We start from the raw sequence: 27,105 nt of genomic DNA, 5'->3' as shown, positions 1-27,105 counted from the left end.
TTTTAGATATCTGGGAGTGGATCTGGCAGCGGATGGAAACATGGAAGCGGAAGTGGATCATAGGGTGGGGGAGGGGGCGAAAATTCTGGGAGCCTTGAAGAATGTGTGGAAGTCGAGAACATTATCTCGGAAAGCAAAAATGGGTATGTCTGAAGGAATAGTGGTTCCAACAATGTTGTATGGTTGCGAGGCGTGGACTATGGATAGAGTTGTGCACAGGAGGATGGATGTGCTGGAAATGAGATGTTTGAGGACAATGTGTGGTGTGAGGTGGTTTGATCGAGTAAGTAACGTAAGGGTAAGAGAGATGTGTGGAAATAAAAAGAGCGTGGTTGAGAGAGCAGAAGAGGGTGTTTTGAAATGGTTTGGTCACATGGAGAGAATGAGTGAGGAAAGATTGACCAAGAGAATATATGTGTCGGAGGTGGAGGGAACGAGAAGAGGGAGACCAAATTGGAGGTGGAAAGATGGAGTGAAAAAGATTTTGTGTAATCGGGGCCTGAACATGCAGGAGGGTGAAAGGAGGGCAAGGAATAGAGTGAATTGGAGCGATGTGGTATACTGGGGTTGACGTGCTGTCAGTGGATTGAATCAAGGCATGTGAAGCGTCTGGGGTAAACCATGGAAAGCTGTGTAGGTATGTATATTTGCGTGTGTGGACGTATGTATATACATGTGTATGGGGGTGGGTTGGGCCATTTCTTTCGTCTGTTTCCTTGCACTACCTCGCAAACGCGGGAGACAGCGACAAAGCAAAAAAAAAAAAAATATATATATATATATATATATATATATATATATGCCAAATGTGGAACAACAAGGAGGGGAAAACCAGGAAGGAGATGGAAAGATGGAGTGAAAGAGGCTTTGAGTTATCAAGGTCTGAACGTGCATGAGGGTGAGGCAAGCATGGGACAGACCAAATCAGAACAATGTGGTATACAGGGGGCAACATGCCATCGTGGGCTGGTCAGATCATATGAAATGGTCAGTGGAAAACAGAATGGAATATGGGAATTGGCTGTAGATAGGGAGCTTTGTTTTCAGTGCAATATACATGACAGCTAGAGTGATTGTGAGCAAATGAGACTATTCTTTGTTTGTTCATTGTGTTACATCAATAATATGGAAAACAACAAACAAGTATGTAAAAATATATTCAAGAACAATATTAGTAAATTGTTGTTACTATTAGAATACAGTGGTATGGACCTTAAATTTTCCTTAAGCTACTGTACTTTCATATACTTTATTCTTTTAAAACTACAATATTGCACATTATTAGTGTATCATTCCTCAAAAACTATACTACATTCTTAAAATTAAATAAGATACTGTATAACATAATTTGAATTTGTCTAAAAGTGATAGAAAACAGTAAAAATTTGATTATTTGTACAGATTAAGTAATGCCGATGCACTACCAAAAAATGGAAAAAAATCTTCAAATATTGTTAAATTACAATTTGGTAATAAAAACTTGATAAAGAATTAACATGTTTCAGCTAATTACTTATTTACCACTTGTATAAAAGTGACAAGAAAGAAAATGCTTGTTAAATTATTTAGAAAATGATAAATAAAATATGATAAACAAATGAGACACCATGACACCTTATACATCATAAAAGTTTGGGTTTGTCATTCCATTTTCCTCTTAATTCTATCTATTACTGGAAAGGTTTACACACCTACTGTCCCCACCTACATGAAAAGGGACCAGGACCAGGATATACTATGCTGTCAGAGCAAGGGAGCATAATATCCCTTTAAAATTCCAGTAATTATCCAATTAGAGACACACAAAAGTAAGACAGGCACAGAGAGCTGAGGGTGACCTGACCACTACCTTGATGCTTCTAAACCATTTTGATCACATGCAGTGAACAAGTTTAAAAAGTAATATCATAGCAGAGAAAGTCTGAGATTGGGCCTTAGATATAGCAAGTAATTAAGTAATTACAAACACATGCTCAAGCTTTTTGCATTGGATGATGGCTATTTTCCTGCTAAAGAGGAGAAGGAAGAAATACTAATTAAATGACCATTAGAAAGTATGGACATTCTAATATAGTTTCTGAGATAGAAAAATTGAGATTTGGTAGATACAGTAAGACACAAAGGGATGATAAGTAATATTCACAATCAATATAAGATTACATAGTCAGAATATATCAAGACAAGCTTATAAATCTGCTGGCAAAGAGGAAGTCAGTGATACACCAAGGAAAGAATGAGAAAAGTAAATACCGCCAGAAGGCAATAAATGAGAAACATCGATACAGGCCAAGGGTGGAACACCCTGTCAGGATCTGAGGAATGTTATTTGATGGGAATGTTAGACTGTATCTAACATACAAATATGGGTGGATGAGTAGACTAACAGAATCAAATTCATGAAAATAAACCTGATACTGTTGGAATAGTGGAAACAAAACTTAACAAAGAGATAAGATCTGACCTAATGTCACATGACTACCAAGAATAGATATCCAAAGCCCTCCTGGTCAGCAGCTTGGCTCATTTTAACAACCCCAACCCCGATGTCTCACTCATCTACAACAGTTGTGCCAATAGTATCCACACACTATGCCTCCATCTACACTTCACAGCACTCATCTGCTGTGCTGAGCTTGCCAACTGCTCAGCTTATTCATGCATGTCTGGCATTTCACCCAATACCCCTACGGAACTACTTCTACGGTAATGTTACACTATGCCTACAGCAGTTAGGATATGCTACTAATCAACCCTCTCTAAAGTTAGACTCAACTCACCAAGGCTTATCTGTGGTGTCCAGCCTTCTTCAGCATATCTACAATGCCTGCAAGACCATGGCCGTCATAACCTGCAGGACATCAGGCCACTATTACTCCTTCAAGACATCATGAAAAGCCTTCTACAGTTTCAATGATCATGTCCAGTCTACAACTAGCTGTGCAGAAAATGGCCAGTAATATAACTTGCTATAAAGGACATAGGATGTCATGGGGTTAGACATCTTAAGCCAAACCACAGAGTAATGACTAGTCAGTTAGTGCTGATGCATCACAATCTCCAGCACAATTACACTTGAGTAACACTTGATTATCCTCACCTAACAGTTATAAACTTGAAGTAACTGATCTATTCTGGCAGTAGTCAAAAGTAACTGATTATTTCTGATAAGTCATCAGGTTATTTCTTCCATCAATAACCTTATGTAACTGGTTTCTCTTGGTAACAGTCAATCTGCTTCAATAAAGTCAAGTAACTGTTCTCCATTCTCATCAAGCTGATTTAGTTGACTAGTAAACTAAACAAGTTGAAAATGCTGAACAACAGTGGTTGTGGAAGTCAGACAAGCACACTGATAACTGTATTCTGCAATAAACTGACAGACATTTACTAATGTACCATTATTAGTTTAATTTATCTATATTACTGCCAGAGCAGCATTGCTGATTCTATTTTCATGTGTTATTTGTCCTCCATGTAGATATCTAACAAGAGCTGCTATAATATGCTGCTGTAAATTTATCCATTTTTATTTGATTATCTTACCAGTAACCTATCCTTTTCTTATCTTGCCCTAGCACCAAGGTGCTGTTAATGATTGTGTGGTGAGAATGAGCTATAGTGTGACTGCTTGTCACTTTGATGATCCCTTTAATTGCCTCCAGTACTGGCATCATGTGAGTGAATTGACGGTTGGTGTCTTCATTATATACCTGCTTGTATATACATTTATTCTTTGGTTTGAACTGTAAATAAACTTCACATACTTTTCCTTGTGTTTAAAAGCCATGGAATAATCTTAGCATGCCTTGTCATCCCTAAATTCTTGAACATAATACTCTTGATTACTAAGTTTCTCAGAGTGTCACCATTACCCTGAGGCTTCTCTAGCTCGGGACTACCCTTTCGTGGAATCATCTATTCTCTCATTAATTATCAGTGTCAGATCACTTACCTTCAGTGAAATATAAATGGTGCATCAGACTGATTCAATCAAACTGATTAAGGCAATACAAATTTTTACACATTCGACTAAATTTTACTATGCAGATAAATGGTTTGTAGTCAATCGTGGCCAAGTTGCTTACAAAGCCTAATTTTAAGATTTGAAATTAAAATCACATTTAAAACATCTTGCATAAAGAGTATTTTCTTGTATAAGAAGCTTTTTTAAATCAAGATTCTTCCATTTTTTAGGATTTCTGGTACAGTAATATTTTCTGTTAAGTAGAAGTACTAACATCCAGATTTTGAATACCAATAAAAGGAAAACAAAATCAAGCTAGCTAATAAAATACCATGTGAATGAAAAATAATAATTTGCTGCAAACACAACGTACGGTTATGAGATCCCCATTCCAGCAAAGCTGTTAAAAAGGCTTGAAAGATGACTGCTTTCTAATTCAGTTAGAGCTTGCTCTAATGTCTCTTCCAGTAATTTCTCCATTACTTCTAATTTCACAAGATCCACAATGCCATCCAAAAAATATTTCATATCAGCTCTTACCAACTGCACATCCCTGAGGAAAAGAAAATAATTAAATTTGAAATTATAATAAACTGGGTTTGCTACTCAAGTATTTTCTTTATAACAGCAAATTTTTAATGGAAAGGTACTTTCTGAGCCCCTGAATACATGAGCCTTCTGTAATGTAAGCCTCTAATTTAGTGACTAAAAACTGGAAAACTTTACTTAGGCCAATATGTTATCTGTACAAGCTACTTTGATAATAAAAGAATCTAACTTGCTATCTTACTGAAAAGAAAAAAAAGGGAGTAGCCTACTGTCTATCACAAAGCAGTTTCCTGCCCCTGACCTAAAAAAAATGTTTTGGAAAACTTTAGACTTCACACATCACTTCTGAGGAAAATCCAAGGGAAAAAGTAATAAAAGTATGTTCCAAGTATATACCACTCCTTTCTATTCTCATGTGCCACAAGACTTATAGTTCAAGCATTTTTTCACCCAACATAACTAAAGAACTGAAGAAAGTATGCCTGGAATTTCAGTGTCAAGATACTTTTTACAATTACAGCAAGGTACTCAATCAAAAGGATGTTATATGAAATAACTACATCTTCCAGTAAAAATAATTCTAGTATTAACAAACAGATACATCAAACTCTGCATGCTATAAGCAGATATAACTCTCTATTCATTACACATCAAATTACACACCTTTCTAATGTCCAGTAGGGTGATCCTTGCAGCCTTCACCATACATCACTAGCTGTGCACAACACAAAATAACACTTACAGTTACACACAATCATCAGAAACATCCAAGTCAACCTCAAACTCTCATCTACTTTTCTCCAAACACTCTCTCTCTCTTGACCATGCCTCTAACCTAATGTATTTCCTTGTAGTAATTCTTACTGCATTCACCTCTTAAAACTCCATCCTTTGCTTTATCTGATAAACCAACTTTTTCTCCCTAGCATAATTTTTTTTCTATCCTGATTTTTTGCTCTACCTAAACTTCTTACACTAAATACAAATCCTAAAAAACAATCCCCAATGTCTAGCTTTCCTAGTAATCCAGTTACAAGGAAAATACAGGCTAGGGGATGGATTACCTACACCTGTCTTGTAAAGGACTCCATCTCAACCATAAACTCAAATAGTTTCCCTTCAGAAATCTCCTTAATCCATCAGAAATATGCTTACTTTTCTCCATTTTCTCCAATATCTAACAATAAGTGTTCCTATCTCCATCTTAATAAAATATGTTACCTTCGTACTTCAAATGCTGAAGTATTTCCAACCTCTAATTACTTACCCGTCCCAAAATCTGATTCCTTCTTGTTCTAAAGAACATCATACTCTTCTTACCATACATCTTCAGTCTCCTCTTCCTAGCCTTCTCAAATATCAGTTTAATATTCTCCACTTCTGCAACCAAATTACATATCCTTTACCACATAAACTCCATCCTTCATTTCCCTCTATACTTTTCCAGTATGGCTCCTTTGCCTTGATTACCACTCAGTACCAAGATACCAGCCATGACTTCTTTTTTCATTACTCCATCTGTTCAAATGTTCAACACCTGTAATGAACAATGAATTTCTCTCATTCCTAAAAGTCATCCCAATAAAACTCACTTATTTCTCCCCTTGTCCAAACAAAAGCCTTACTCTTTCAATAGATGATGTTACTGTTTCAAACACCTTAACACAATCCATACACTCTTAAAATATTACACAGAACAATTGTAACTCAGTATTTTATTTCCCAAAATCCATAAATGATGTATGCAAATCCTTTTGATGCTCTCAAACTTTCTCCACTGTCATGCTCACATAACAAAACTGGACCTTTGAGAGAGGTAACAACTGCTACTTACTACATTTGTGCCTTACTTTGTCAGCGTATCCTTATCTTCTGAAAGCTGTGTGACATAAGTATTACTCATGACACCCACTCGGGACTTCAGACTCTTTCTTGTTTTCTGCAACACATTCTTGATAGGCAGTTTGTGACCATACTCTTGTAAAGCATGACACAAGTCAGTTATATACCAAGACCCTGTAAATCAGAAAATAAGCAGTAAAGTGCAAATGTTATTTTTGACAGTGAAAGAATTAACAAAAAACACTTGAGGAATCTGCAGACTGCACAGAACTGTATCTTAAGAGTTGTCTTACAACAGGCAGCATGTTAGTGCTTGAAGACAAATCCATGATACTTATAAAGTTTAACTTAACTGAAAGCATCCTAAGAATGGAAGTGTAATTACAATGATTAGAAACTGGGCTCCTTCTGATAGAGGAATGCTCTTTAGCTCTCTCTTTTGCCTAAATTGTATTTTGAATGATTCCTTGACCTCCATGTGTACTTTTCACACTTCTCATTTTCTATAATCTCTTCTTGCAAAATTCAAAGAGCTCTCCTCACTTTTAAGATTAAGTGAAACACATGGACCATATGTTATTTCTTCTTGTGAACCAAGGGAGTGTGCCTTTAGGCTTATATTTATGTTTGCTTGTCACTTTAACATTTTTCTCAAGACTCCCACCTTTTTTCACTCTTGGAAAAATGCATTGGTTCTTTTATAAAGCCTCTGAACATCTTAATTCTCACTTTCTCATACACCATGCCTCTCATAGTCTTCTCTCTGATGTCTGGTATAAAATCCATATGGTAAGATCTACAAGTAATATTCCTTCCTATCAAACTTGTATATGGTCTCTGAATCTGTGATCATGGACCTTTGTATTTCAAAAGCATTTAATGGGGTCTGGCATGAGTCTCATATTTCTAAACACCTATCCTTGAGCTTCTGCCCATTGCTCTGTACACTAACTTCCAGTTTCTTTCCAATGTGTCCACTGATGTTCTCTTTGATTGGATGATTACTCTTTCCCAACCTACAAACAGAGGTGTTGCTTAAGGTTCTGTCTCCTTTCTTCTTTATATTTAGCGATAATTTTTGGCTGACTAATAGCCCAACTCCTATGCTGATGTCTCAACTCTGCACTCATCAACTTCCTTTTCACACAATATTTCTCCCTTACACATTCATTTCTTGTCTCTTTGAAGACACTATTTTCAACCAGGACAACTTTCACTGTATGGACTATAATTCAATCAAGTTCAATGCTCCCAATTATCAATCTAAAATTCCTCTTGATTTTGTTATTTCCTGTGAAAAATCAGTTGTTTATACTTCATTTCTATAAACATACTTTCAATCTTTTTTTTAAAACTCGGTACCACTGGAATAGTTAAGGCTGCCTCAAAACTGGGAAGTCTATCCAGGCTTCCCAGTTATGATAAATCTAAGGAAACAATTCTTAAAACATTTATATAATAATATAACAACAATATAACATTTTGCACCACAAAAATGCTAATATTCTCACTAACCTTCTGTTTGACTTCTCACTGCAGAATAGCCATTGACAGTTGCAGCAGATATGAGGCAGTCACTCTCCATGTGGGTTACGGAACAAGTATCTTGTTGCAGAAGTATTGCTGTAAACCATAATACTTTCGAATCATTAACTGCAGTATGCAAAAAGATACTGTGAGAGAAAATACATGAAATATACTAAGAACTGAATGACATTAGATACATGAAAGAAAAAGTCAAAGTTGAAGGAAAAAAAATAAGGGCCCCTAATCCACATGAAATTACTGGCAAGATGTTGAGATGGAATGGGGCAGCAGACTTATGCCAATCAAAAGACTCCACCTCATGGCTAAATATCACTGCACATTGGAGTGGACAGACTACACCATCACACAGGAGATAAGATATGAAATAGTACTGCAATGACCCTACGGGAATCATTAATCACTGAAAAGTGCCTAATAGGATATTACTAGTACAGTGTACCCAGAGGTATTCATGGTTTTAGTTATGATTTATTTAATATGCCTGCATGAATTTAAGTTCCTAAACTGAACATACACTTGGAAACAGGCTGGTTTGTAAAAGAAATAATGTACATATGGGGGATGCAGAAAACAAACTTATAACAAATCTAAAGTCTTATTTGAGTAACTAGATCTGTTTGAATCCTTACGCTTTAAAGGTTGTTCACCACGACATGCTTGAACAAAGTAGAGTCGAGGCTTGTTCAATAGGGCTTGACTGAAGCATAACTTCCGTATGTCCGTAATGGAAATACATGAACGATCATGCAAGTATATTTGATCTGAAAAGTTTAGGATTTTTATTAAAGTTGATGTCAAGTAAGTAAACAGTCTATGAATAAAACATAAGACAATTTTTGTTGACAGAGACATTTTCCATTGTTAAAGTATTAGGTTCAAGGCATATGAATATTTATTTTTTATTCAATCTGATAATTTTGGTTCATATGACAATGACTATAATGTGACTTACATGTAACACCTGCATTTAAAATCATTCTTTTTTCCGCCCCTAACTTCCAATCCAATCTTAACATTGTAGCATTAGAAACAAACAACAGCCTCAATTTTACACATCTGTTCTCCTGTTACCATATATACAATACCAAAACTAGAGCCTAAGCCCTACAGACTATTCAGTGGATTATCTTAACCACTTCATGTGCCCTAGTTTAACCCAATGATAGCACATCATTTCCCCATATACCACATCAATTCATTCATGCTATCCTGTGTATTCTAACTAACTGCACTCTGAATGACTTCATTTCTACTTCCATCCATCCTTGTCTCCACCTCCTCCTACTTAACTTATGCCCTCTCTTATATTTTCCTTCATCACAGACACAGGTGAACAAGGAGTATGGACCAGGTGACATACCTCCTTAAGTCCAAAAGGAGTGTGCCTCTGAGCTTGCTTCAATTCTTGCCTGCTTATTTCATCAGTCTAAAAACCCTGACTTTGTCTTTCTTGGAAGCATGCCAAGGTACAGCCCATCCATCAGAAAGGAAATGATCCTAACCCTTCTAACTATTACCCCATTACTCTAGCTTTAATATACCTAAAGTCTTTGAAAATCTCCTTAACTCCTGCTTTCCTAAACACAAAAACCCATTCCCTTCTTTCACCTCATGAATAGGACCTTTGCAGCGCTACATCTGCAAGTGATATTCTCATATGTACCTCTGGTACTCCCTCTTATGGATCCTCATGAATCAGTTGTCATGGCCCTTGATACCTTTAAAGCATTTGACAGAATAGGGCATACTTCTGCTTATCAAACTTCTTTTCTCTGGCTTTTCTGCTTCTCTCTGTTCTCAAATCCAAAGATATGTTTCTGGTCATTCCACTATGACAGTCACTGATAGAGTGAGGTCTTCATCTTACCCTATCAACAGTGGCATCCCAAAGGGTTCTGTTCTGTTGCCTACCCTCTTGCTTCTCTCCGTAAATGTTGGTTTTGAAAACTGAAAAACATTTTTTCTCATGTAAAAGGAGAATGAGAGATAAAGATCTGTTCGATCTCTTGCTAATGGTTTTTGCCAATACATAGAGATGAAATTGAAACAATCCTGCTCCACATAACAGAGACTAAGAATCTTACCTTGTTCATCTCCATGGGTCATGATGCAAACAGCCAGACAAGAAACAACTGCCAGGTAAGGATTCACGCGAAGATTTTTAAAAAATTGATTTATCTTTTCGTGATCTGGATTATCAAAATGCAGTACTTGGAACCCAAATAACTTAAAGGTCCCAGTAAGTCGTTCTTTATCAATATCTGACCCATGTCGTTTAGAGAGGGGTACCTACAAAAAGAAGGAACCAAAATAACAGATGCATATGAGCCTATATACCGAACAATACATTTTCCCTCTTTCTTCATGTAAAGTGAATCCCAGTAGACCTTACTTCTCATATCATATGGTGGGTTCTAGTTTCAGTGCATTACAAATGACTGCAAGAGATTTGATGAGGAGAATGAAGCTAGTGTTTTCCTTATTACTGGTGCAACCTTGCCAAAGTAGGAAACAGCTAATATGCATAAAAATTTGGACACAAGGATACAGATAGATGGATAAACTCCCAACTCAAACTTAAACATCATCTCACCAGCCATAAATCCATCTGAAATTATACTTCCTGGACATATCTACACTTCTCATCTATCCTCTGGCCACTACCCATCTCTACAACATTACAATCATCAATTTAATATATCTTGACATGATGTCAATAGACTGAATCAAGACACATGAAGCAACAAGGGGAAACCACAGAAGGATCTGTGGAGTCTGCTTGTGGATAAGAGACTGATTTTGATGCATTTCACATGACAGCTAAAGAATGGATGTGAGTGAATGAAACAAGAAATCATGATATATAATTTTATCATTATACTTGATCGCCATTTTCCACATCAGTGAGACAGCACCAGGAAGCAGACAAAGCATGGCACATCCATCACATACCCATACAAAGTTAATTAGAGGTAAGTTTGAATGGAAAAAAACTGGAGGAAGTGAAGTGTTTTAGATATCTGGGAGTGGATTTAGCAGCGGATGGAACCATGGAAGTGGATGCGAGTCACAGGGTGGAGAGGGGGCACAGGTTCTGAGAGTGTTGAAAAATGTGTGGAAGGTGAGAACGTTATCTCGGAGAGCAAAAATGGGTATGTTTGAAGGAATAGTGGTTCCAACAATGTTATATGGTTGCGAGGTATGGGCTCCTTTCACACACTTTTCCAGACTCAGTCACCAACTTCTGCAGTTTCTCACTTGAACGAGCCACCAGAGCTGCATCATCAGTGAACAGCAACTGACTTCTTTCCTAGGCCCTTTTCTAGACTGCATACTTGCCCCTCTCTCCAAAACTCTTACATTTATCTCCCTAACCACCCCATCTATAAACAAAATAAACAACCACAGAGAAATCCTCCCCTTCAGTTTTTACTTTTCCAAAAGAAAGAAAATAGAATGGAGTCAAGTGAGCGCTTTTCCTCTTAGGCTTAGTCCTCTGTTTTTGACACTACCTCGCTTACATAGGAAGTGGCAAATAAGTAAGTAACGAAAGGGTAAGAGAAATGTGTGAAAATAAAGAACGGTCGAGAGAGCAAAAAGAGGGTGTGTTGAAATGGTTTGAACACATGGAGAGAATGAGTGTGGAAAGATTGACAATAGCAATATATGTGTCAGAGGTGGAGGGAACAAGGAGAAGCAGGACGCCAAATTGAAGATGGAAGGATGGAGTGAAAAAGATTTTGATCCATTGGGGACTGAACATACAGGAGGGAGAGAGGAGTGCAAGGAATAGAATGAATTGGAATGATGTGGTATACCAGGGTCAATGTGCCATCAATGGACTGAACCAGAGTATGTGAAACGTCTGGGGTAAACCATGGAAAGGTCTGTGGGGGGTGAATATGGATAGGGAGCTGTGGTTTCAGTGCATTACACATGACAGCTAGAGACTGAGTGCAAACAAACGTGGCCTCTTTTTTGGTCTGATTTCCAGGCACTACCTCACTGAAGCAGGGGGTAGCAATGCTGTTTATTGTGGGGCAGGCCAGTGCCAGGAATGGATGAAGGCAAGTATGAATATATCCATGTGTTTATATGTATATGTCTAAGTATGTGTATGTATGTGTATATGTGGGTATGTATATGTGTGCATTTGGGCATTTATGTATATATACAGCGCTGGTGGCTGATTCATGTGAGAAACTGCAGAAGCTGGTGACTGAGTTTGGTAAAGTGTGTGAAAGAAGAAAGTTAAGAGTAAATGTGAATAAGAGCAAGGTTATTAGGTACAGTAGGGTCGAGGGTCAAGTCAATTGGGAGGTGAGTTTGAATGGAGAAAAACTGGAGGAAGTGAAGTGTTTTAGATATCTGGAAGTGGATCTGGCAGTGGATGGAAACATGGAAGCGGAAGTGGATCATAGGGTGGGGGAGGGGGCGAAAATTATGGGAGCCTTGAAGAATGTGTGGAAGTCGAGAACATTATCTCGGAAAGCAAAAATGGGTACGTTTGAAGGAATAGTGGTTCCAACAATGTTGTATGATTGCGAGGCGTGGACTATGGATAGAGTTGTGCGCAGGAGGATGGATGTGCTGGAAATGAGATGTTTGAGGACAATGTGTGGTGTGAGGTGGTTTGATCGAGTAAGTAACGTAAGGGTAAGAGAGATGTGTGGAAATAAAAAGAGCGTGGTTGAGAGAGCAGAAGAGGGTGTTTTGAAATGGTTTGGTCACATGGAGAGAATGAGTGAGGAAAGATTGACCAAGAGGATATATGTGTCGGAGGTGGAGGGAACGAGGAGAAGAGGGAGACCAAATTGGAGGTGGAAAGATGGAGTGAAAAAGATTTTGTGTGATCGGGGCCTGAACATGCAGGAGGGTGAAAGGAGGGCAAGGAATAGAGTGAATTGGAGCGATGTGGTATACTGGGGTTGACGTGCTGTCAGTGGATTGAATCAAGGCATGTGAAGCGTCTGGGGTAAACCATGGAAAGCTGTGTAGGTATGTATATTTGCGTGTGTGGACGTATGTATATACATGTGTATGGGGGTGGGTTGGGCAATTTCTTTCGTCTGTTTCCTTGCGCTACCTCGCAAACGCGGGAGACAGCGACAAAGCAAAAAAAAAAAATATATATATATATATATATGTATATATATATATATATATATATATATATATATATATATATATATATATATATATATATATATATGTGTGTGTGTGTGTGTGTATATGAGTGGATGGCCATTCTTTGTCTGTTTCCTGTCACTACATCACTGATGTGGGAAACAGCAATTAAATAAAAATAAAAATTATATCTTTCTTTCTTTCATACTATTCGCCATTTCCCGCATTAGCGAGGTAGCGTTAAGAACAGAGGACTGGGCCTTTTAGGGAATATCCTCACCTGGCCCCCTTCTCTGTTCCTTCTTTTGGAAAATTAAAAAAAAAAATTGAGAGGGGAGGATTTCCAGCCCCCCGCTCCCTTCCCTTTTAGTCGCCTTCTACGACACGCAGGGAATACGTGGGAAGTATTCTTTCTCCCCTATCCCCAGGGATAAAAAATTATATATAAATTATATATAAACATATATATACATATCATCCCTGGGGATAGGGGATAAGGAATACTTCCCAAGTATTCCCTGCGTGCCATGGACATCAACTACAAGGGGTGGGAATGGGGGACTGGAAATCCTCCCATCCAGTCTTACTTTCCCAAAAGAAAGTATAGAGGAGGGGGCCAAGTGAGAAACTTTCCCTTGAAGGCTCAGTCATCTATTCTTGAAATACTGCTCATGTATTCCTTGTGTGTCATAGAAGGTGACTAAAGGAGGTGGGAGCAGGGAGCTGGAAATCCTCCCCTCCTGTTTCACTTTTCCAAAAGAAGGAACAGATAAGTGGGCTACGAGAGGATCTTCCCCTCTAAGATTCAGTCATCTGTTCTTGACGCTACATTATTCATGCGGGAAATGGTGAATATGGAAAAAAAAAATTGGATGGTATTGCAGTGGAATTTATTAAAAAAGGGGGTGACTGTATTGTTGGCTGGTTGGTGAGGTTATTTAATGTATGTATGACTCATGGTGAGGTGCCTGAGGATTGGCGGAATGCGTGCATAGTGCCATTGTACAAAGGCATATGGGATAAGAGTGAGTGCTCAAATTTCAGAGGTATAAGTTTGTTGAGTATTCCTGGTAAATTATATGGGAGGGTATTGATTGAGAGGGTGAAGGCATGTACAGAGCATCGGATTGGGGAAGAGCAGTGTGGTTTCAGAAGTGGTAGAGGATGTGTGGATCAGGTGTTTGCTTTGAAGAATGTATGTGAGAAATACTTAGAAAAGCAAATGGATTTGTATGTAGCATTTATGGATCTGGAGAAGGCATATGATAGAGTTGATAGAGATGCTCTGTGGAAGGTATTAAGAATATATGGTGTGAGAGGCAAGTTGTTAGAAGCAGTGAAAAGTTTTTATCGAGGATGTAAGGCATGTGTACGTGTAGGAAGAGAGGAAAGTGATTGGTTCTCAGTGAATGTAGGTTTGCGGCAGGGGTGTGTGATGTCTCCATGGTTGTTTAATTTGTTTATGGATGTGGCTGTTAGGGAGGTGAATGCAAGAGTTTTGGAAAGAGGGGCAAGTATGAAGTCTGTTGGGGATGAGAGAGCTTGGAAAGTGAGTCAGTTGTTGTTCACTGATGATACAGCGCTGGTGGCTGATTCATGTGAGAAACTGCAGAAGCTGGTGACTGAGTTTGGTAAAGTGTGTGAAAGAAGAAAGTTAAGAGTAAATGTGAATAAGAGCAAGGTTATTAGGTACAGTAGGGTTGAGGGTCAAGTCAATTGGGAGGTAAGTTTGAATGGAGCAAAACTGGAGGAAGTAAAGTGTTTTAGATATCTGGGAGTGGATCTGGCAGCAGATGCAACCATGGAAGCGGAAGTGAATCATAGGGTGGGGGAGGGGGCGAAAATCCTGGGAGCCTTGAAGAATGTGTGGAAGTCGAGAACATTATCTCGGAAAGCAAAAATGGGTATGTTTGAAGGAATAGTGGTTCCAACAATGTTGTATGGTTGCGAGGCGTGGGCTATGGATAGAGTTGTGCGCAGGAGGATGGATGTGCTGGAAATGAGATGTTTGAGGACAATGTGTGGTGTGAGGTGGTTTGATCGAGTAAGTAACGTAAGGGTAAGAGAGATGTGTGGAAATAAAAAGAGCATGGTTGAGAGAGCAGAAGAGGGTGTTTTGAAATGGTTTGGGCACATGGAGAGAATGAGTGAGGAAAGATTGACCAAGAGGATATATGTGTTGGAGGTGGAGGGAACGAGGAGAAGTGGGAGACCAAATTGGAGGTGGAAAGATGGAGTGAAAAAGATTTTGTGTGATCAGGGCCTGAACATGCAGGAAGGTGAAAGGAGGGCAAGGAATAGAGTGAATTGGATCGATGTGGTATACTGGGGTTGACGTGCTGTCAGTGGATTGAATCAGGGCATGTGAAGCGTCTGGGGTAAACCATGGAAAGCTGTGTAGGTATGTATATTTGCGTGTGTGGATGTGTATGTATATACATGTGTATGGGGGTGGGTTGGGCCATTTCTTTCGTCTGTTTGCCTTGCGCTACCTCGCAAACGCGGGAGACAGCAGCAAAAAAAAAAAAAAAAAATTTTCCCTGAAGATAGGGGAGAAAGAATACTTTCCACATATTCCCTGCGTGTCGTAGAAGGCGACTAAAAGGGGAGGGAGCGGGGGGCTGGAAATCCTCCCCTCTCATTATCTTTTTTTTAATTTTCCCAAAGAAGGAACAGAGAAGGGGGCCAGGTGAGGATATTCCCTCAAAGGCCCAGTTCTCTGTTCTTAACGCTATCTCGCTAACACGGGAAATAGCGAATAGTTTGAAAGAAAGAAAGATATATATATATATATATATATATATATATATATATATATATATATATATATATTTTTTTTTTTTTGCTTTGTCGCTGTCTCCCGCGTTTGCGAGGTAGCGTTAAGAACAGAGAACTGGGCCTCTGATGGAATATCCTCACCTGGCCCCCTTCTCTGTTCTCTTCTTTTGGAAAAATAAAAAAAAAAAAAAAAATAATGAGAGGGGAGGATTTCCAGCCCCCCGCTCTCTCCCCTTTTAGTCACCTTCTACGACACGCAGGGAATACGTGGGAAGTATTCTTTCTCCCCTATCCCCAGGGAGGATATATATATATGATCCACTTCCGCTTCCATGGTTAAATCCACTGCCAGATCCACTCCCAGATATCTAAAACACTTTACTTCCTCCAGTTTTTCTCCATTCAAACTTACCTCCCAATTGACTTGACCCTCGACCCGACTGTATCTAATAACCTTGCTCTTATTCACATTTACTCTTAACTTTCTTCTTTCACACACTTTACCAAACTCAGTCACCAGCTTCTGCAGTTTCTCACATGAATCAGCCACCAGCGCTGTATCATCAGCGAACAACAACTGACTCACTTCCCAAGCTCTCTCATCCACAACAGACTTCATACTTGCCCCTCTTTCCAAAACTCTGCCATATATATATATAATACTTTCCATACCTGCTTACCATTTCCTGCATTAGTGAGGTAGCGCCAGGAACAGATGAAGAAAAAGGCCACATTCACTCACGTTCACTCTCTAGCTGTTATGTGTAATGCACCAAAACCACAACCCCATACCCAAAACCAATCCTCACATGCCTCTCCATGGTTTCCCCTAGCTACTTCATATGCCCTGGTTCAGTCCATTGACAACATGTCAAGGTAAATAAAATTGGTGATTGAAATGCTGTAGGGATTGGTGTTTCCTAATATCAGAACATACTGGCCATATTATAGCAAAGAAAGTTGAAAAATTTGAGGCCTCATGAAAGTATTGTATAATTAGGTATAATCTATGCAAAAACTCTTGTCCACCTCCCCAATACACTTTCAAAGGATATGTCATGCTTACATTTTAGTACTGTGACATCTCTGAATTGACCTTGATTACCACCTACAGACATCTGTGAACAGAACTGACAAGGCTTCTGAAACATTTTACGTCAACAAGGTCTTGATCTCTTGAATGTGGCAAGGCACTGACAAGGTGTTGCAGGGGGCAGCCACCTGACTGTATTGTACATTCTGAGCACCCAGAATCTTGCATGTAACTTTATGTCCTTGCTTGAAGGTGAGAATTCAAGCTTTCTCCTCCTTAGAAAAGTAAGACCCAACCATCTTGAGGCACAGGTGGAAGAAATAAAGCACCCAGAAGCATAATTCCAAAAATGGAGTGGCAGCCAGTGTGAGTAAAGAAAGAACATCCTTCCCTCAACACAGCCTGAGACACAATGAGGCAAGTTACTGGTGCTCACACAGTTAGAAAATCTAGCCCCAGCAACCAGACATACAATGATTTCACCCTGAGATCATCATATGCTTATACTCACAATAAATCTTAGCCAAATATCGCTTCTGTAAATATATGGGGGGGAGGAAAACGTTTTTTGCATAAACTGTGAGTACACATCTTTATACTCCCTATCATAAACAGCAACTCAATAATGTTCTGAAAGTTTGTTTCATGTACTCACATTGTCATTTATTCCTCTGGGCTTCATGAAGGTCTTGATGTTGATGATGATGCAAAGTCCATAGGGATAGCATGTTGGTAAAGGGTAATAATTCTCTTCATTGACCTGAGACTGTTGTGACACTAACGATGGTGCACGAGAGGTTCCTGATGAATTTTCAGTCTATTAAAATCTATGGTTTTCTATAATCTAAACATGTCAGCTTTAACCTACAGTTCATTACATTTGCACAAAGCTACATCGTAGCTGCAACTTTCTCCTTCATTCTACCCATGAACTACTATTGCTGTACCATCCATAACCATTCTCACTACCCAATTTATTTATACCATAAGCAACCAGGCTTCTAATATAACCTTGTCTACGTACAACTTTACACCAATTACTAAATCCACAATTACTACTACAACATCTAATCCAGTAAGTCTTTCAGTGTCTTCCCTAGCTTATCTTTCAAACCATTTACACTTAACTCATTCCATACCAATGCATGATGATCTTGACCAAATCTTTGTAAATACTGAATAGATGTAATTTTCCTACTCTCATAAGCCTTTCACAATCATTCCCAAAATCACGATCTATGTCACACACAAACATATTCTTCTCTATATCTGATACAGCTAAACCTACTGAATTAATTTCACTTTTTTTTCTCATGCCAAAGGAAACTTTGTATGCATCCAGTTCTCTGTTGTATATCATCTTCTTTGTTATGACACACATTACATGCAACCACTTATGCACTGCTTCTTCCTGTTTACTTTCTATTACCATCACTGGATCTGCTCTAAAAACCTTACCCCACCACTTTCTATTTTGCTTCCCTGATCTTCTCAACTATGCTCTCTCCTACACTCATTTGTATCTTCCATCTTCATATCTACCACTGATACTTTCACCTTAGCTAAATCCCCTGTTCTTATACAAACCCCCAAAATATTTCCTCCATCTCCTCACAATACCCTGTATCCATAACCATATTCTCACTGAATACTTGTGAGAATACTTTATTCAGATGATGCAGTTAAATTCCATTTTGGGTGTCATGCTGTTACTTCTGTTTACAATATGATGTAAACAGAAGTAACAGCATGACAAAACTAAAATGGAATTTAACTGCATCATCTGAATAAAGTATTCTCACAAGTATTCAGTAAATTTTGTATCAACTTAGTGTACAGCACAAACATGAATTTCTAAATAATCTTACGAATAATGAAGGGACTCAAATAAGAAGCCAAAGTCTCTCTATCCTCTTCTATCAGTGCCTCAAAAAGTTCTGTGATAAGCTGGTGATATTTGACAACATTAAGGTTGCGTACAAATGTTTCCTCTAGGGGCCGTCCCATCTCAGGACAATACCATCCAGGAAGTCTGAAATGAAAAGCCAAAATATGACACTATGCCTACAGTTATCCATTATACTTCATGAAAATTTCACCCCAGGATTGCACCCCTTTATGGAAAAGTTAAACATTTTGATCAAATCTGTATGATCATCATTCATTTCAGTCCACTTACACAATACATACCTTAGCCTAATCCTAACATTCTAGTCACTGCTCGCCTGAGTTGTCTGCATGTGGCCCTATCACCAAGGTTTGGATCCAAGGGAGCAACTGCCTGATCTTCCCATGGTTTTCATTTCGAGTCCAGCCATTCAAAGACTGACAAGAATGATACAGTAGCAACTTATTCCCTCAGACAGTAAAGAAGTGGGATTCTCTTTCTCCTGTCTTTACTTCTTCCTATAACCTTTCTTCCTTTAACAGTCAGGCCTGCAGAGACTTGATTAATTTCTACACGGCATTTCTCTTACTTTTTCCTTTCCCATGAGATGGCTTAGATTGGGGTATACTTTTGCCCATACCACATCAGTATCATAAAAAAGAAAAAAGCAGGGAAGCTCAAGCACTAGCACTTAAAACATTCAATCTCTTGCCATTCTTCACAAAACTTAACTTGAACATCTCATACATATGAGTGTTGTGGAAGCCCTCTGTAAGTACACATAAAATCATCATCATTTATTATCATCTATTTATTATATTCGTTCACTGTCTCCTGCATCAGTTAGGTAGTGCCAGGAAACAGACAAAGAATGGGCCATCCACTCACATACACACACATATACATAATGCCCATACATGCACATATACATACACATTCATATCAACATATGCATACACATACACAGACATATACATATATACACGTATATATTCATACTTGTTTGCCCCTATCCATTCCTGGCGCTACACTGCCCCACAGGAAACAGCATCGCCATTCCCTTCTTCAGCACAGCAGCGCCAGGAAAATAGGCAAAAAAGGCCACTTTTTTTCACACTCAGTCTCTAGCTGTTATGTGTAATGCACTAAAGCCACAGCTCCCTGTCCACATCCGGGCCCCACAGACCTTTCCATGGTTTACCCTAAATGTTTTACAAGCCCTGGTTCAGTCCATTGACAGCACTTCGACCCCAGTATACCACACAATTATTAATGTCATTATTTGTAATGGTAGTAGTAATCATACCATTACCATTTCATTATGTGGTTGAGGACAACAAATGGTCTAAGGAGAATTGACAGAATGAGAAAGGACTGAGTAACAGAGAGGTGCGGTAGTAATGAAAATATGTACAACATACAACAGAGCTGAAGAGGGTGTGCTAAAATGGTTTGGATATATGGAGAGGGTGAGTGAGAAGAGCATGACTAAATGGGTAATGACGTTGGAAGTGGAGGGAAAATGAGGAGGTGGAAAGACTGAGTGAAGGAAGCTTTGAGAGCTCAAGATCTGATCATGCTGGAGTGCAAGGAATATATGGGATAGAGCAAACTGGAGTGATTTGGTATACAAGTGGTGACATGCTGTAATTGGGATGAACCAGGACATATCAAGTGTTCAGGGGATTCAGTTATAAATTTTTCAATCACTGCCTGGTATGGAAAACTTACGTGCAAAGATATAAAGAAGTTGGGAAGGATTGTTAAGAAAGCAAGAAAACTAGGTGCAGAGACCACATCACTGAATAAGCTGTATCAAAAAGGTACAATGAAACAAGTAGACAGAATGATGAAAGATGTAACGCATCCGTTACATAATTGTTACATGTATCTTAAATCTGGTAGAAGGCTAGCTCTGCCCAAGCTGCGCACTGACAGATACAAAAAGTCGTTTGTACCTAATAGCATTCTGCTTTTCAATCATCTATCATCACTATAACTTCTAGCTTTAAGTTTCATGATAACTGTAGGTGATGGTTCATGATAGGGATGGTGACAAGCTGATATCGCATGTACACAATAGCAAAGTAACATTTTATATGAAATAACCATGCAATATTTCTTGTTAATATTTTAATGTTTTTTTTTTTTACAACTACTAAGGAGCTCTAAAGCCAAAACGAATTTCATTTTGTATTACTTTTTGTATAACAATTTGACGAATAAAGTATCTTATCTTATCTTATCTTATAAGTAAGTCTGTGGGGCCTGGCTGTGGACAGAAGGTTATGGTTTCACTGCATTATACATGACAATTATAGAGTGGGTGTCAGCAAATGAAACAAAATCTTCAAAGGAAATATCTGGTCCACACATCCTCTACCTCTCACACGCCTGAAGCCAAATTGTTTATCATATGTCAGATGTTCTGTGGATAATTCCACCCACCTCAAAGCACCATTCTACAAATTGCATTACTGGTGTTACTTAAGAAAGTTATACCTCTAATATCAGCATTTACTTTTATACCCCTTGCCTTTATCTAAAGGAAATAATCATGTATCTGCCAATCCTCTGGCACCTTACCTTAGCCATAAAATGAATACCTGAATAACCAGTCAAAACTAGTCACCCACATTTTTAAGTAACCTCAACTACAATCCCATCTAATCCTGCCATATTTACAGTGATATAATTACCTCTTCTGTATAAGCTCATCAGCTTGTTCTTGAGCCATCCCAGCAAATACACAATACAAGGCTTTGCGATCATTATCAACACTGTCTAAACCTTTTAATACCTGAAACAAAAAAAAAGTCTATGAATTTTAATTTGTTTAAAGAAAGTATTTAACTACATTTACACAAGCTCTCTGAATATTCAGAAATCAACTTTTTTTCAATGCCTTCTCCAAACTATTTTTAAGAGATAAGAAAAGTTCACTTTACTGTGGGGATGGCAGACTTACTCTAAAGTGAAATAAATTAAATGGAATTCTACAACGAAATACAGACTGCTCTTCTAACACAATATTCATATCTTCCATCATTTACCAAGAATGAGAAAAAGAGTTTGCTAAACTTGCAACTCTAAATACTTACATTATGAAGGACATGGTCAATACAGAGACCTAATCGTTCTTGCAGCAAATCATAACGTCCAACAATGTAGAGTGCCTCCAAGATAGGTTTTAAGTCACAAAAATTTCGTCGTACAACATTTACAACTTGCTCCATTGCTTCCTAAGAGATGTGTGGAAATAAAAAGAGTGGTTGAGAGAGCAGAAGCAGGTGTGTTGAAATGGGTTGGGCACATGGAGAGAATGAGTGAGGAAAGACTGACAGAGGATATATGTGTCAGAGGTGGCGGGAACAAGGAGAAGTGGGAGAACAAACTGGAGGTGGAAGGATGGAATGAAAAAGATTTTGAGTGATTGGGGCCTGAACATACACGATGGTGAGAGGCATGTAAGGAACAGAGTGAACTGGAACAATGTGGTATACCGGGGTCGGTGGGCTGTCAATGGACTGAACCAGGGAATGTGTTTGCCTTCATATTGGAGAAGGCATATGATAGGGTTGATAGAGATACTTTGTGGAAGGTATTAAGATTATATGGTGTGGCAGGCAAGCTGCTAGAAGCAGTTACAAGTTTTTACCAAGGATGTAAGGCATGTGTACGAGTAGGAAGAGAGGAGAATGATTGGTTCCCAGTGAAGGTCAGCCTGCAGCAAGAGTGTGTGATGTCCTCATGGTTATCTAATTTGTTTATGGATGGGGTGGTCAGGGAGGTAAATGCAAGAATTTTGGAGAGAGGGGCAAATATGCAGTCTGTTGGAAATGAGAGGGCCTAGGAAGTGAGTCAGTAGCTGTTCACCGATGATACAGCTCTGGTGACTGATTTGAGTGAGAAACTGCAGGTAGTAGGTGACTCAATTTGGAAAAGTGTGTGAAAGGAGAAATTTGAAAATAAATATGAATAAAAGCAAAGCTATTACGTTCAGTAAGGTTGAGAGATAAGTTCATTGAGATGAAGGTTTGAATTTAGAAAAAATGGAGGAAGTGGAGTGTTTTAAATAACTGGGAGTAGACTTAGCAACAAATGGAACCATGGAAGTAGAAGTGGGTCATGAGGTGGGAGAGGAAGGTTTTGGGAGAGATGAAGAATGTGTGGAAAGAGAGAAAGTTATTGCAGAGAACAAAAATAGGTATGTTTGAATGAATAATAGTTTCAACAATATTATATGGTTATGAGGCTTGGACTATACAGAGGAGGGTGGAGGTGTTGGAAATCAAATGTTTGAGAACAATATGTGGTGTGAAGTGGTTAATCAAGTAAGTAATGAAAGGGAAAGAGAGATCTGTGGAAATTAAAAGTGTGTGGTTGAGAGAGCAAAAGAGGATGTGTTGACATATTTTTTGGACATATGGAGAGAAGGAGGGAGAAAAGGTTGACAAAGAGGATATATGTGTCAGAGGTGGAAGGAACAAGGAGAAGCAGGAAACCAAATTAGAGGTGGAAGGATGGAGAGAAAAGATTTTGAGCTATCGGGGCTTGAACATACAGGAGGGTAAGGCATGCAAGGAATAGAGTGAACTGGAATGTTGTGGTGTACTGGAGTCAACATGCTGTCAATGGACTGAACCAGGGCATGTAAAACATCTGGGGTAAACCATGGAAAGGTCTGTGGGGCCTGGATGTGGATAGGGAGCTGTTGTTTCGGTGCATTACACATGACAGCCAGAGACTGGGTGTAAATGAATGTGGCCCTTTTTTGTCTGTTTCCTGGCTCTATCTCTCTGAAGCAAGGGGTAGCGATGCTGTTTCCTGTGGGGTGGGCTAGTGCCGGGAGTGGACGAAGACAAGCAATTATGAATACGTACATGTATACATGTATATGTCTGTGAATGTGTATGTATATATATACGTTGATGTGCATGTGCGTGTATGGGTATATTCATAAACGCCAACACACACATATACATTTCAATATATACACACATATAAATACACAGATATATATATATATATATATATATATACATGTACATATCCATACTTGCTGCCTTCATCCATTTCTGTCACAACTCCACCACACAAGAAATAGCAACCACTCCCTACCAGTGGGGCAGTGCCAGGAAGACAAAAAAAGCCACATTCATTCACACTCAGTCTCTAGCTGTCAGGTGTAATGCACCAAAACTACAGCTCCCTCTCTACATCCAGGCCCCACAGACCTTTCCATAGTCTACTCCAGACACTTCACATGCCTTGGTTCAATCCACTGACAGCACGTCGACCTCAGTATACCACATCGTTCCAATTCACTCTATTCCTTGCACGCCTTACACCCTCCTGTATGTTCAGGTGCAGATCACTCAAAATCTTTTCCACTCCCTCCTTCCACCTCCACTTTGGTCTCCCGCTTCTCCTTCTTCCCTCCACCTCTGACACATATGCCCTCTTTGTCAATCTTTCCTCACTTATTCTCTCCATGTGTCTAAACCATTTCAGCACACCCTCTTCTGCTCTCTCAACCACACTCTTTTTATTTCCACGCATCTCTCTTACCCTTTCATTACTTACTCGATCAAACCACCTCACACCACATATTGTCCTCAAACATTTCATTTCCAACATATCCACTCTCCTCTATACAACCCTATCTACAGCCCATGCCTCCCAACCATATAATATTGTTGGAACTACTATTCCCTCAAACATACCCATTTTTGCTCTCCGAGATAACGTTCTCTCCTTCCACATATTTTATATCGCTTCTAAAACCTTCACTCCCTCCCCCACCCTGTGACTCATCTCCGCTCCCATAGTTCCATTTGCTGCTATTATCAATGAATCACACTGATTATAACAAGAAAAGATTTTTCATTAAAGATAAAATCTAATAATCATCATTAATCAATTTCTTTGTGCAGATAATTCCTTTTTACATGTTTTGCCAAAACATCTACAAAACTTCAACGCACTATCAGTGTAGCAGATGAAATATATTTCTGAAGTGATTACTTTCACTTCTATAAGAATATCTTTGAAACTTTGAGCATATAAACATTTTCATCTAAACAGTTTAAAAACTAACCTTCCCAGGGGTTGGAAAGGAAACCCAAGAGTGAAGTTCAGGAATTAATAGGTTTTTGTCAAAAAGACATATACTGCATAATCGACATGAATCATTTCCCTACCAATTCAAACATCATGTTTAAGATTATCCCACTTACCTTGGCTCGGCTGTCACAAATATACTGGCAAAGTTTGAAACCCTGTCGCGAAAGGTTGTCAATATCTAAGACCAAGAAGGCAACACTGATTGCTTCATACTTATCCAAGTCTTGCAGAATTGTCCTAACTTCAGATCTGATAAAAGAGGAACAAAATATGATATAGATTGGTAAAAAGATACAGAGCAAATAGATACCAATTCTACCTCACCAAAATGAAGGGTACCCGTATTACCCATAAACAATAACAGTAATAAAAACAATATCAATTAATGAGGTAATAATACAGCCTCAGGACCCCTTCTATAGGTCTCCTACAGTTTCAAGGTTATGAACCAATCAGGAGCAGAAAAACTATTAGCTCCTTTGGTGTGCGAGTTCCTCGATAAGACTACAACCTCAACAAAGGTGGCTTTTTACAAGCAGTGTAACCACATGCAAATAGGGTCTGGTAATACAAACAATAATGACATAAACAGCAAAGCATAATATTGTATTCATAATATCAATAGTGTTCCCATATTTGTACAATCAAGCAAAGAGCAATTCATATTTTTCATTATTAACGAAGAAAAACATTCATCTGACATAAAAAAAATTATGGTCATGATGACCTGAAACCTGAGGTAGGTGTTTAATAGTTAAGGATGGAAAAGAGTTGCCTCGACCCTGGGATCATCCCAAAAAAAGCCAAGTCAATCTTCGTGAGATACAGTGAAATCCCCTAAACAGAGGATTCCAGTGGGTGGATTTGAGGATAGCAACACCTTATGGCAGGAAATCTGAAGAGTTATACATAGTAATAAGAACTGTAGAGAAATTGTATAAAACAAAGGCAAAGTTTAGGTAGGCAAAGAAATCTTACATCAGATGGCATCAAATCTGGGAGATTCAAGATTCATAAAGCAAGCAATAGATGCTTTTCTACCACAAGTACAAACACCATTCTTGAAGCAGAAATACTGGTTAATCATATAATTAGAAATCTGAAGATGAAAAGGAGAGGCAGTTGGTTAGTTGGGTTTCAGAAAGAAGCAGCTACAGTGAGGAAGTATAGAGAAGCTAAGTTCTGACATTTCCTATTCTATAACAGATGGTAGGAATTAAATGTTTTCATTATTCTGAACACAATAAGGCAATGAAAATACTAAAGTAAAGCCCAAACACAAACATAAAATTGCAGCAATCCTATTCAGGGAACACTTATTCAAGTGAATGTAAAACTCTTCCATTTCTATAAATATGGTACATACCGTACTGCAACAGAAAACAATAACCAGATACTTACGTAAGTTTGACTTGAGCCATCAACAAAATATCTGAAGGACTAGAGCAACCATCTGCTGGTCCCAGTGATGTTGCATCTCTCACCATAGCCATGACAGCTGATTTGCAAGGTCTCTAGACATAAGAAAGGGTATGTTTGCAATTAGAAGTCAAGGAACTTGAAAGAAAATAATACAAAAATCTAAATTAAAGGCAATACAGTAATGCTGGTACAATCCAGTCAATGACAAAATTTTCAGGAATGCATCATAAGAACCATCATTACAACAGTTACTCATTGGAATACTCTCCCAGTACACCAAAAACAGCCATTTTCATGTCAGGATACGATAAGTGTTTCGGCACAATGCTGAGCTGACATATCCCAGAACTGGGGACACCAAAGATTTCCTATTCACCAACCGATCATCAATAGGTAAATAACATTTCATGTTATCAATCGAGCAAAATAGATCATATCTACTTACATTTCACCAAAGAATCTTGTTTTGTTATTAACGTAAATATGTTCCGCACTTAAAGTACTGCTTGTCAATGTGGATGAGTTTGAAGGCGGGTTGAGCCAAGCAACACCTGTTGCGCTCTTGTTGATGTTTTCCGGGACATTCCCCGACCGTGTCCGTTTCCTCTGGTTTGTGTCCAAAGGTCGGGTATATAAGTGTGATTAACCCCCAAAGTGGACTAAGATAAGCCAGAATTAGTCGAAATATAGCAGATAATTACAGAGTATAACATCCTAAATTGCTATAAACGTGTTCAAATGAGCTGGTTACCAAAATTTTGTAAAAGGATTACTTATAGCCAATCAAACAATAAGTGATCATGCACTGTCTTCAAGAAGTGTGATAAC

The 27,105-nt window shown here is 38.6% G+C and overlaps 1 protein-coding gene across 1 annotated transcript; it reads right to left on the bottom strand.

The window, feature by feature from the left end:
- Positions 1-1,235: 1,235 nt before the first annotated feature.
- LOC139760621 (uncharacterized) lies at positions 1,236-26,872 on the bottom strand. Its single transcript, XM_071684013.1, has 13 exons — positions 26,723-26,872; positions 26,257-26,369; positions 24,969-25,104; positions 21,831-21,971; positions 21,429-21,529; positions 18,710-18,873; positions 17,497-17,642; positions 9,988-10,192; positions 8,533-8,664; positions 7,871-7,978; positions 6,364-6,529; positions 4,338-4,517; positions 1,236-2,848 (listed from the first exon to the last, which is right to left on the bottom strand). The coding sequence occupies exons 2-12, from the start codon at positions 26,346-26,348 to the stop codon at positions 4,340-4,342; spliced, it is 1,569 nt and encodes a 522-aa protein (XP_071540114.1). The 5' UTR covers positions 26,349-26,369; positions 26,723-26,872; the 3' UTR covers positions 1,236-2,848; positions 4,338-4,339.
- Positions 26,873-27,105: the final 233 nt, after the last annotated feature.

The sequence above is a fragment of the Panulirus ornatus genome, chromosome 37, assembly GCF_036320965.1.
Source record: "Panulirus ornatus isolate Po-2019 chromosome 37, ASM3632096v1, whole genome shotgun sequence".
Lineage (NCBI taxonomy): Eukaryota > Metazoa > Arthropoda > Malacostraca > Decapoda > Palinuridae > Panulirus > Panulirus ornatus.
The sequence above is the reverse complement of the archived record's forward strand: the minus strand, read 5'-3'. Positions and strand labels throughout refer to the sequence as shown.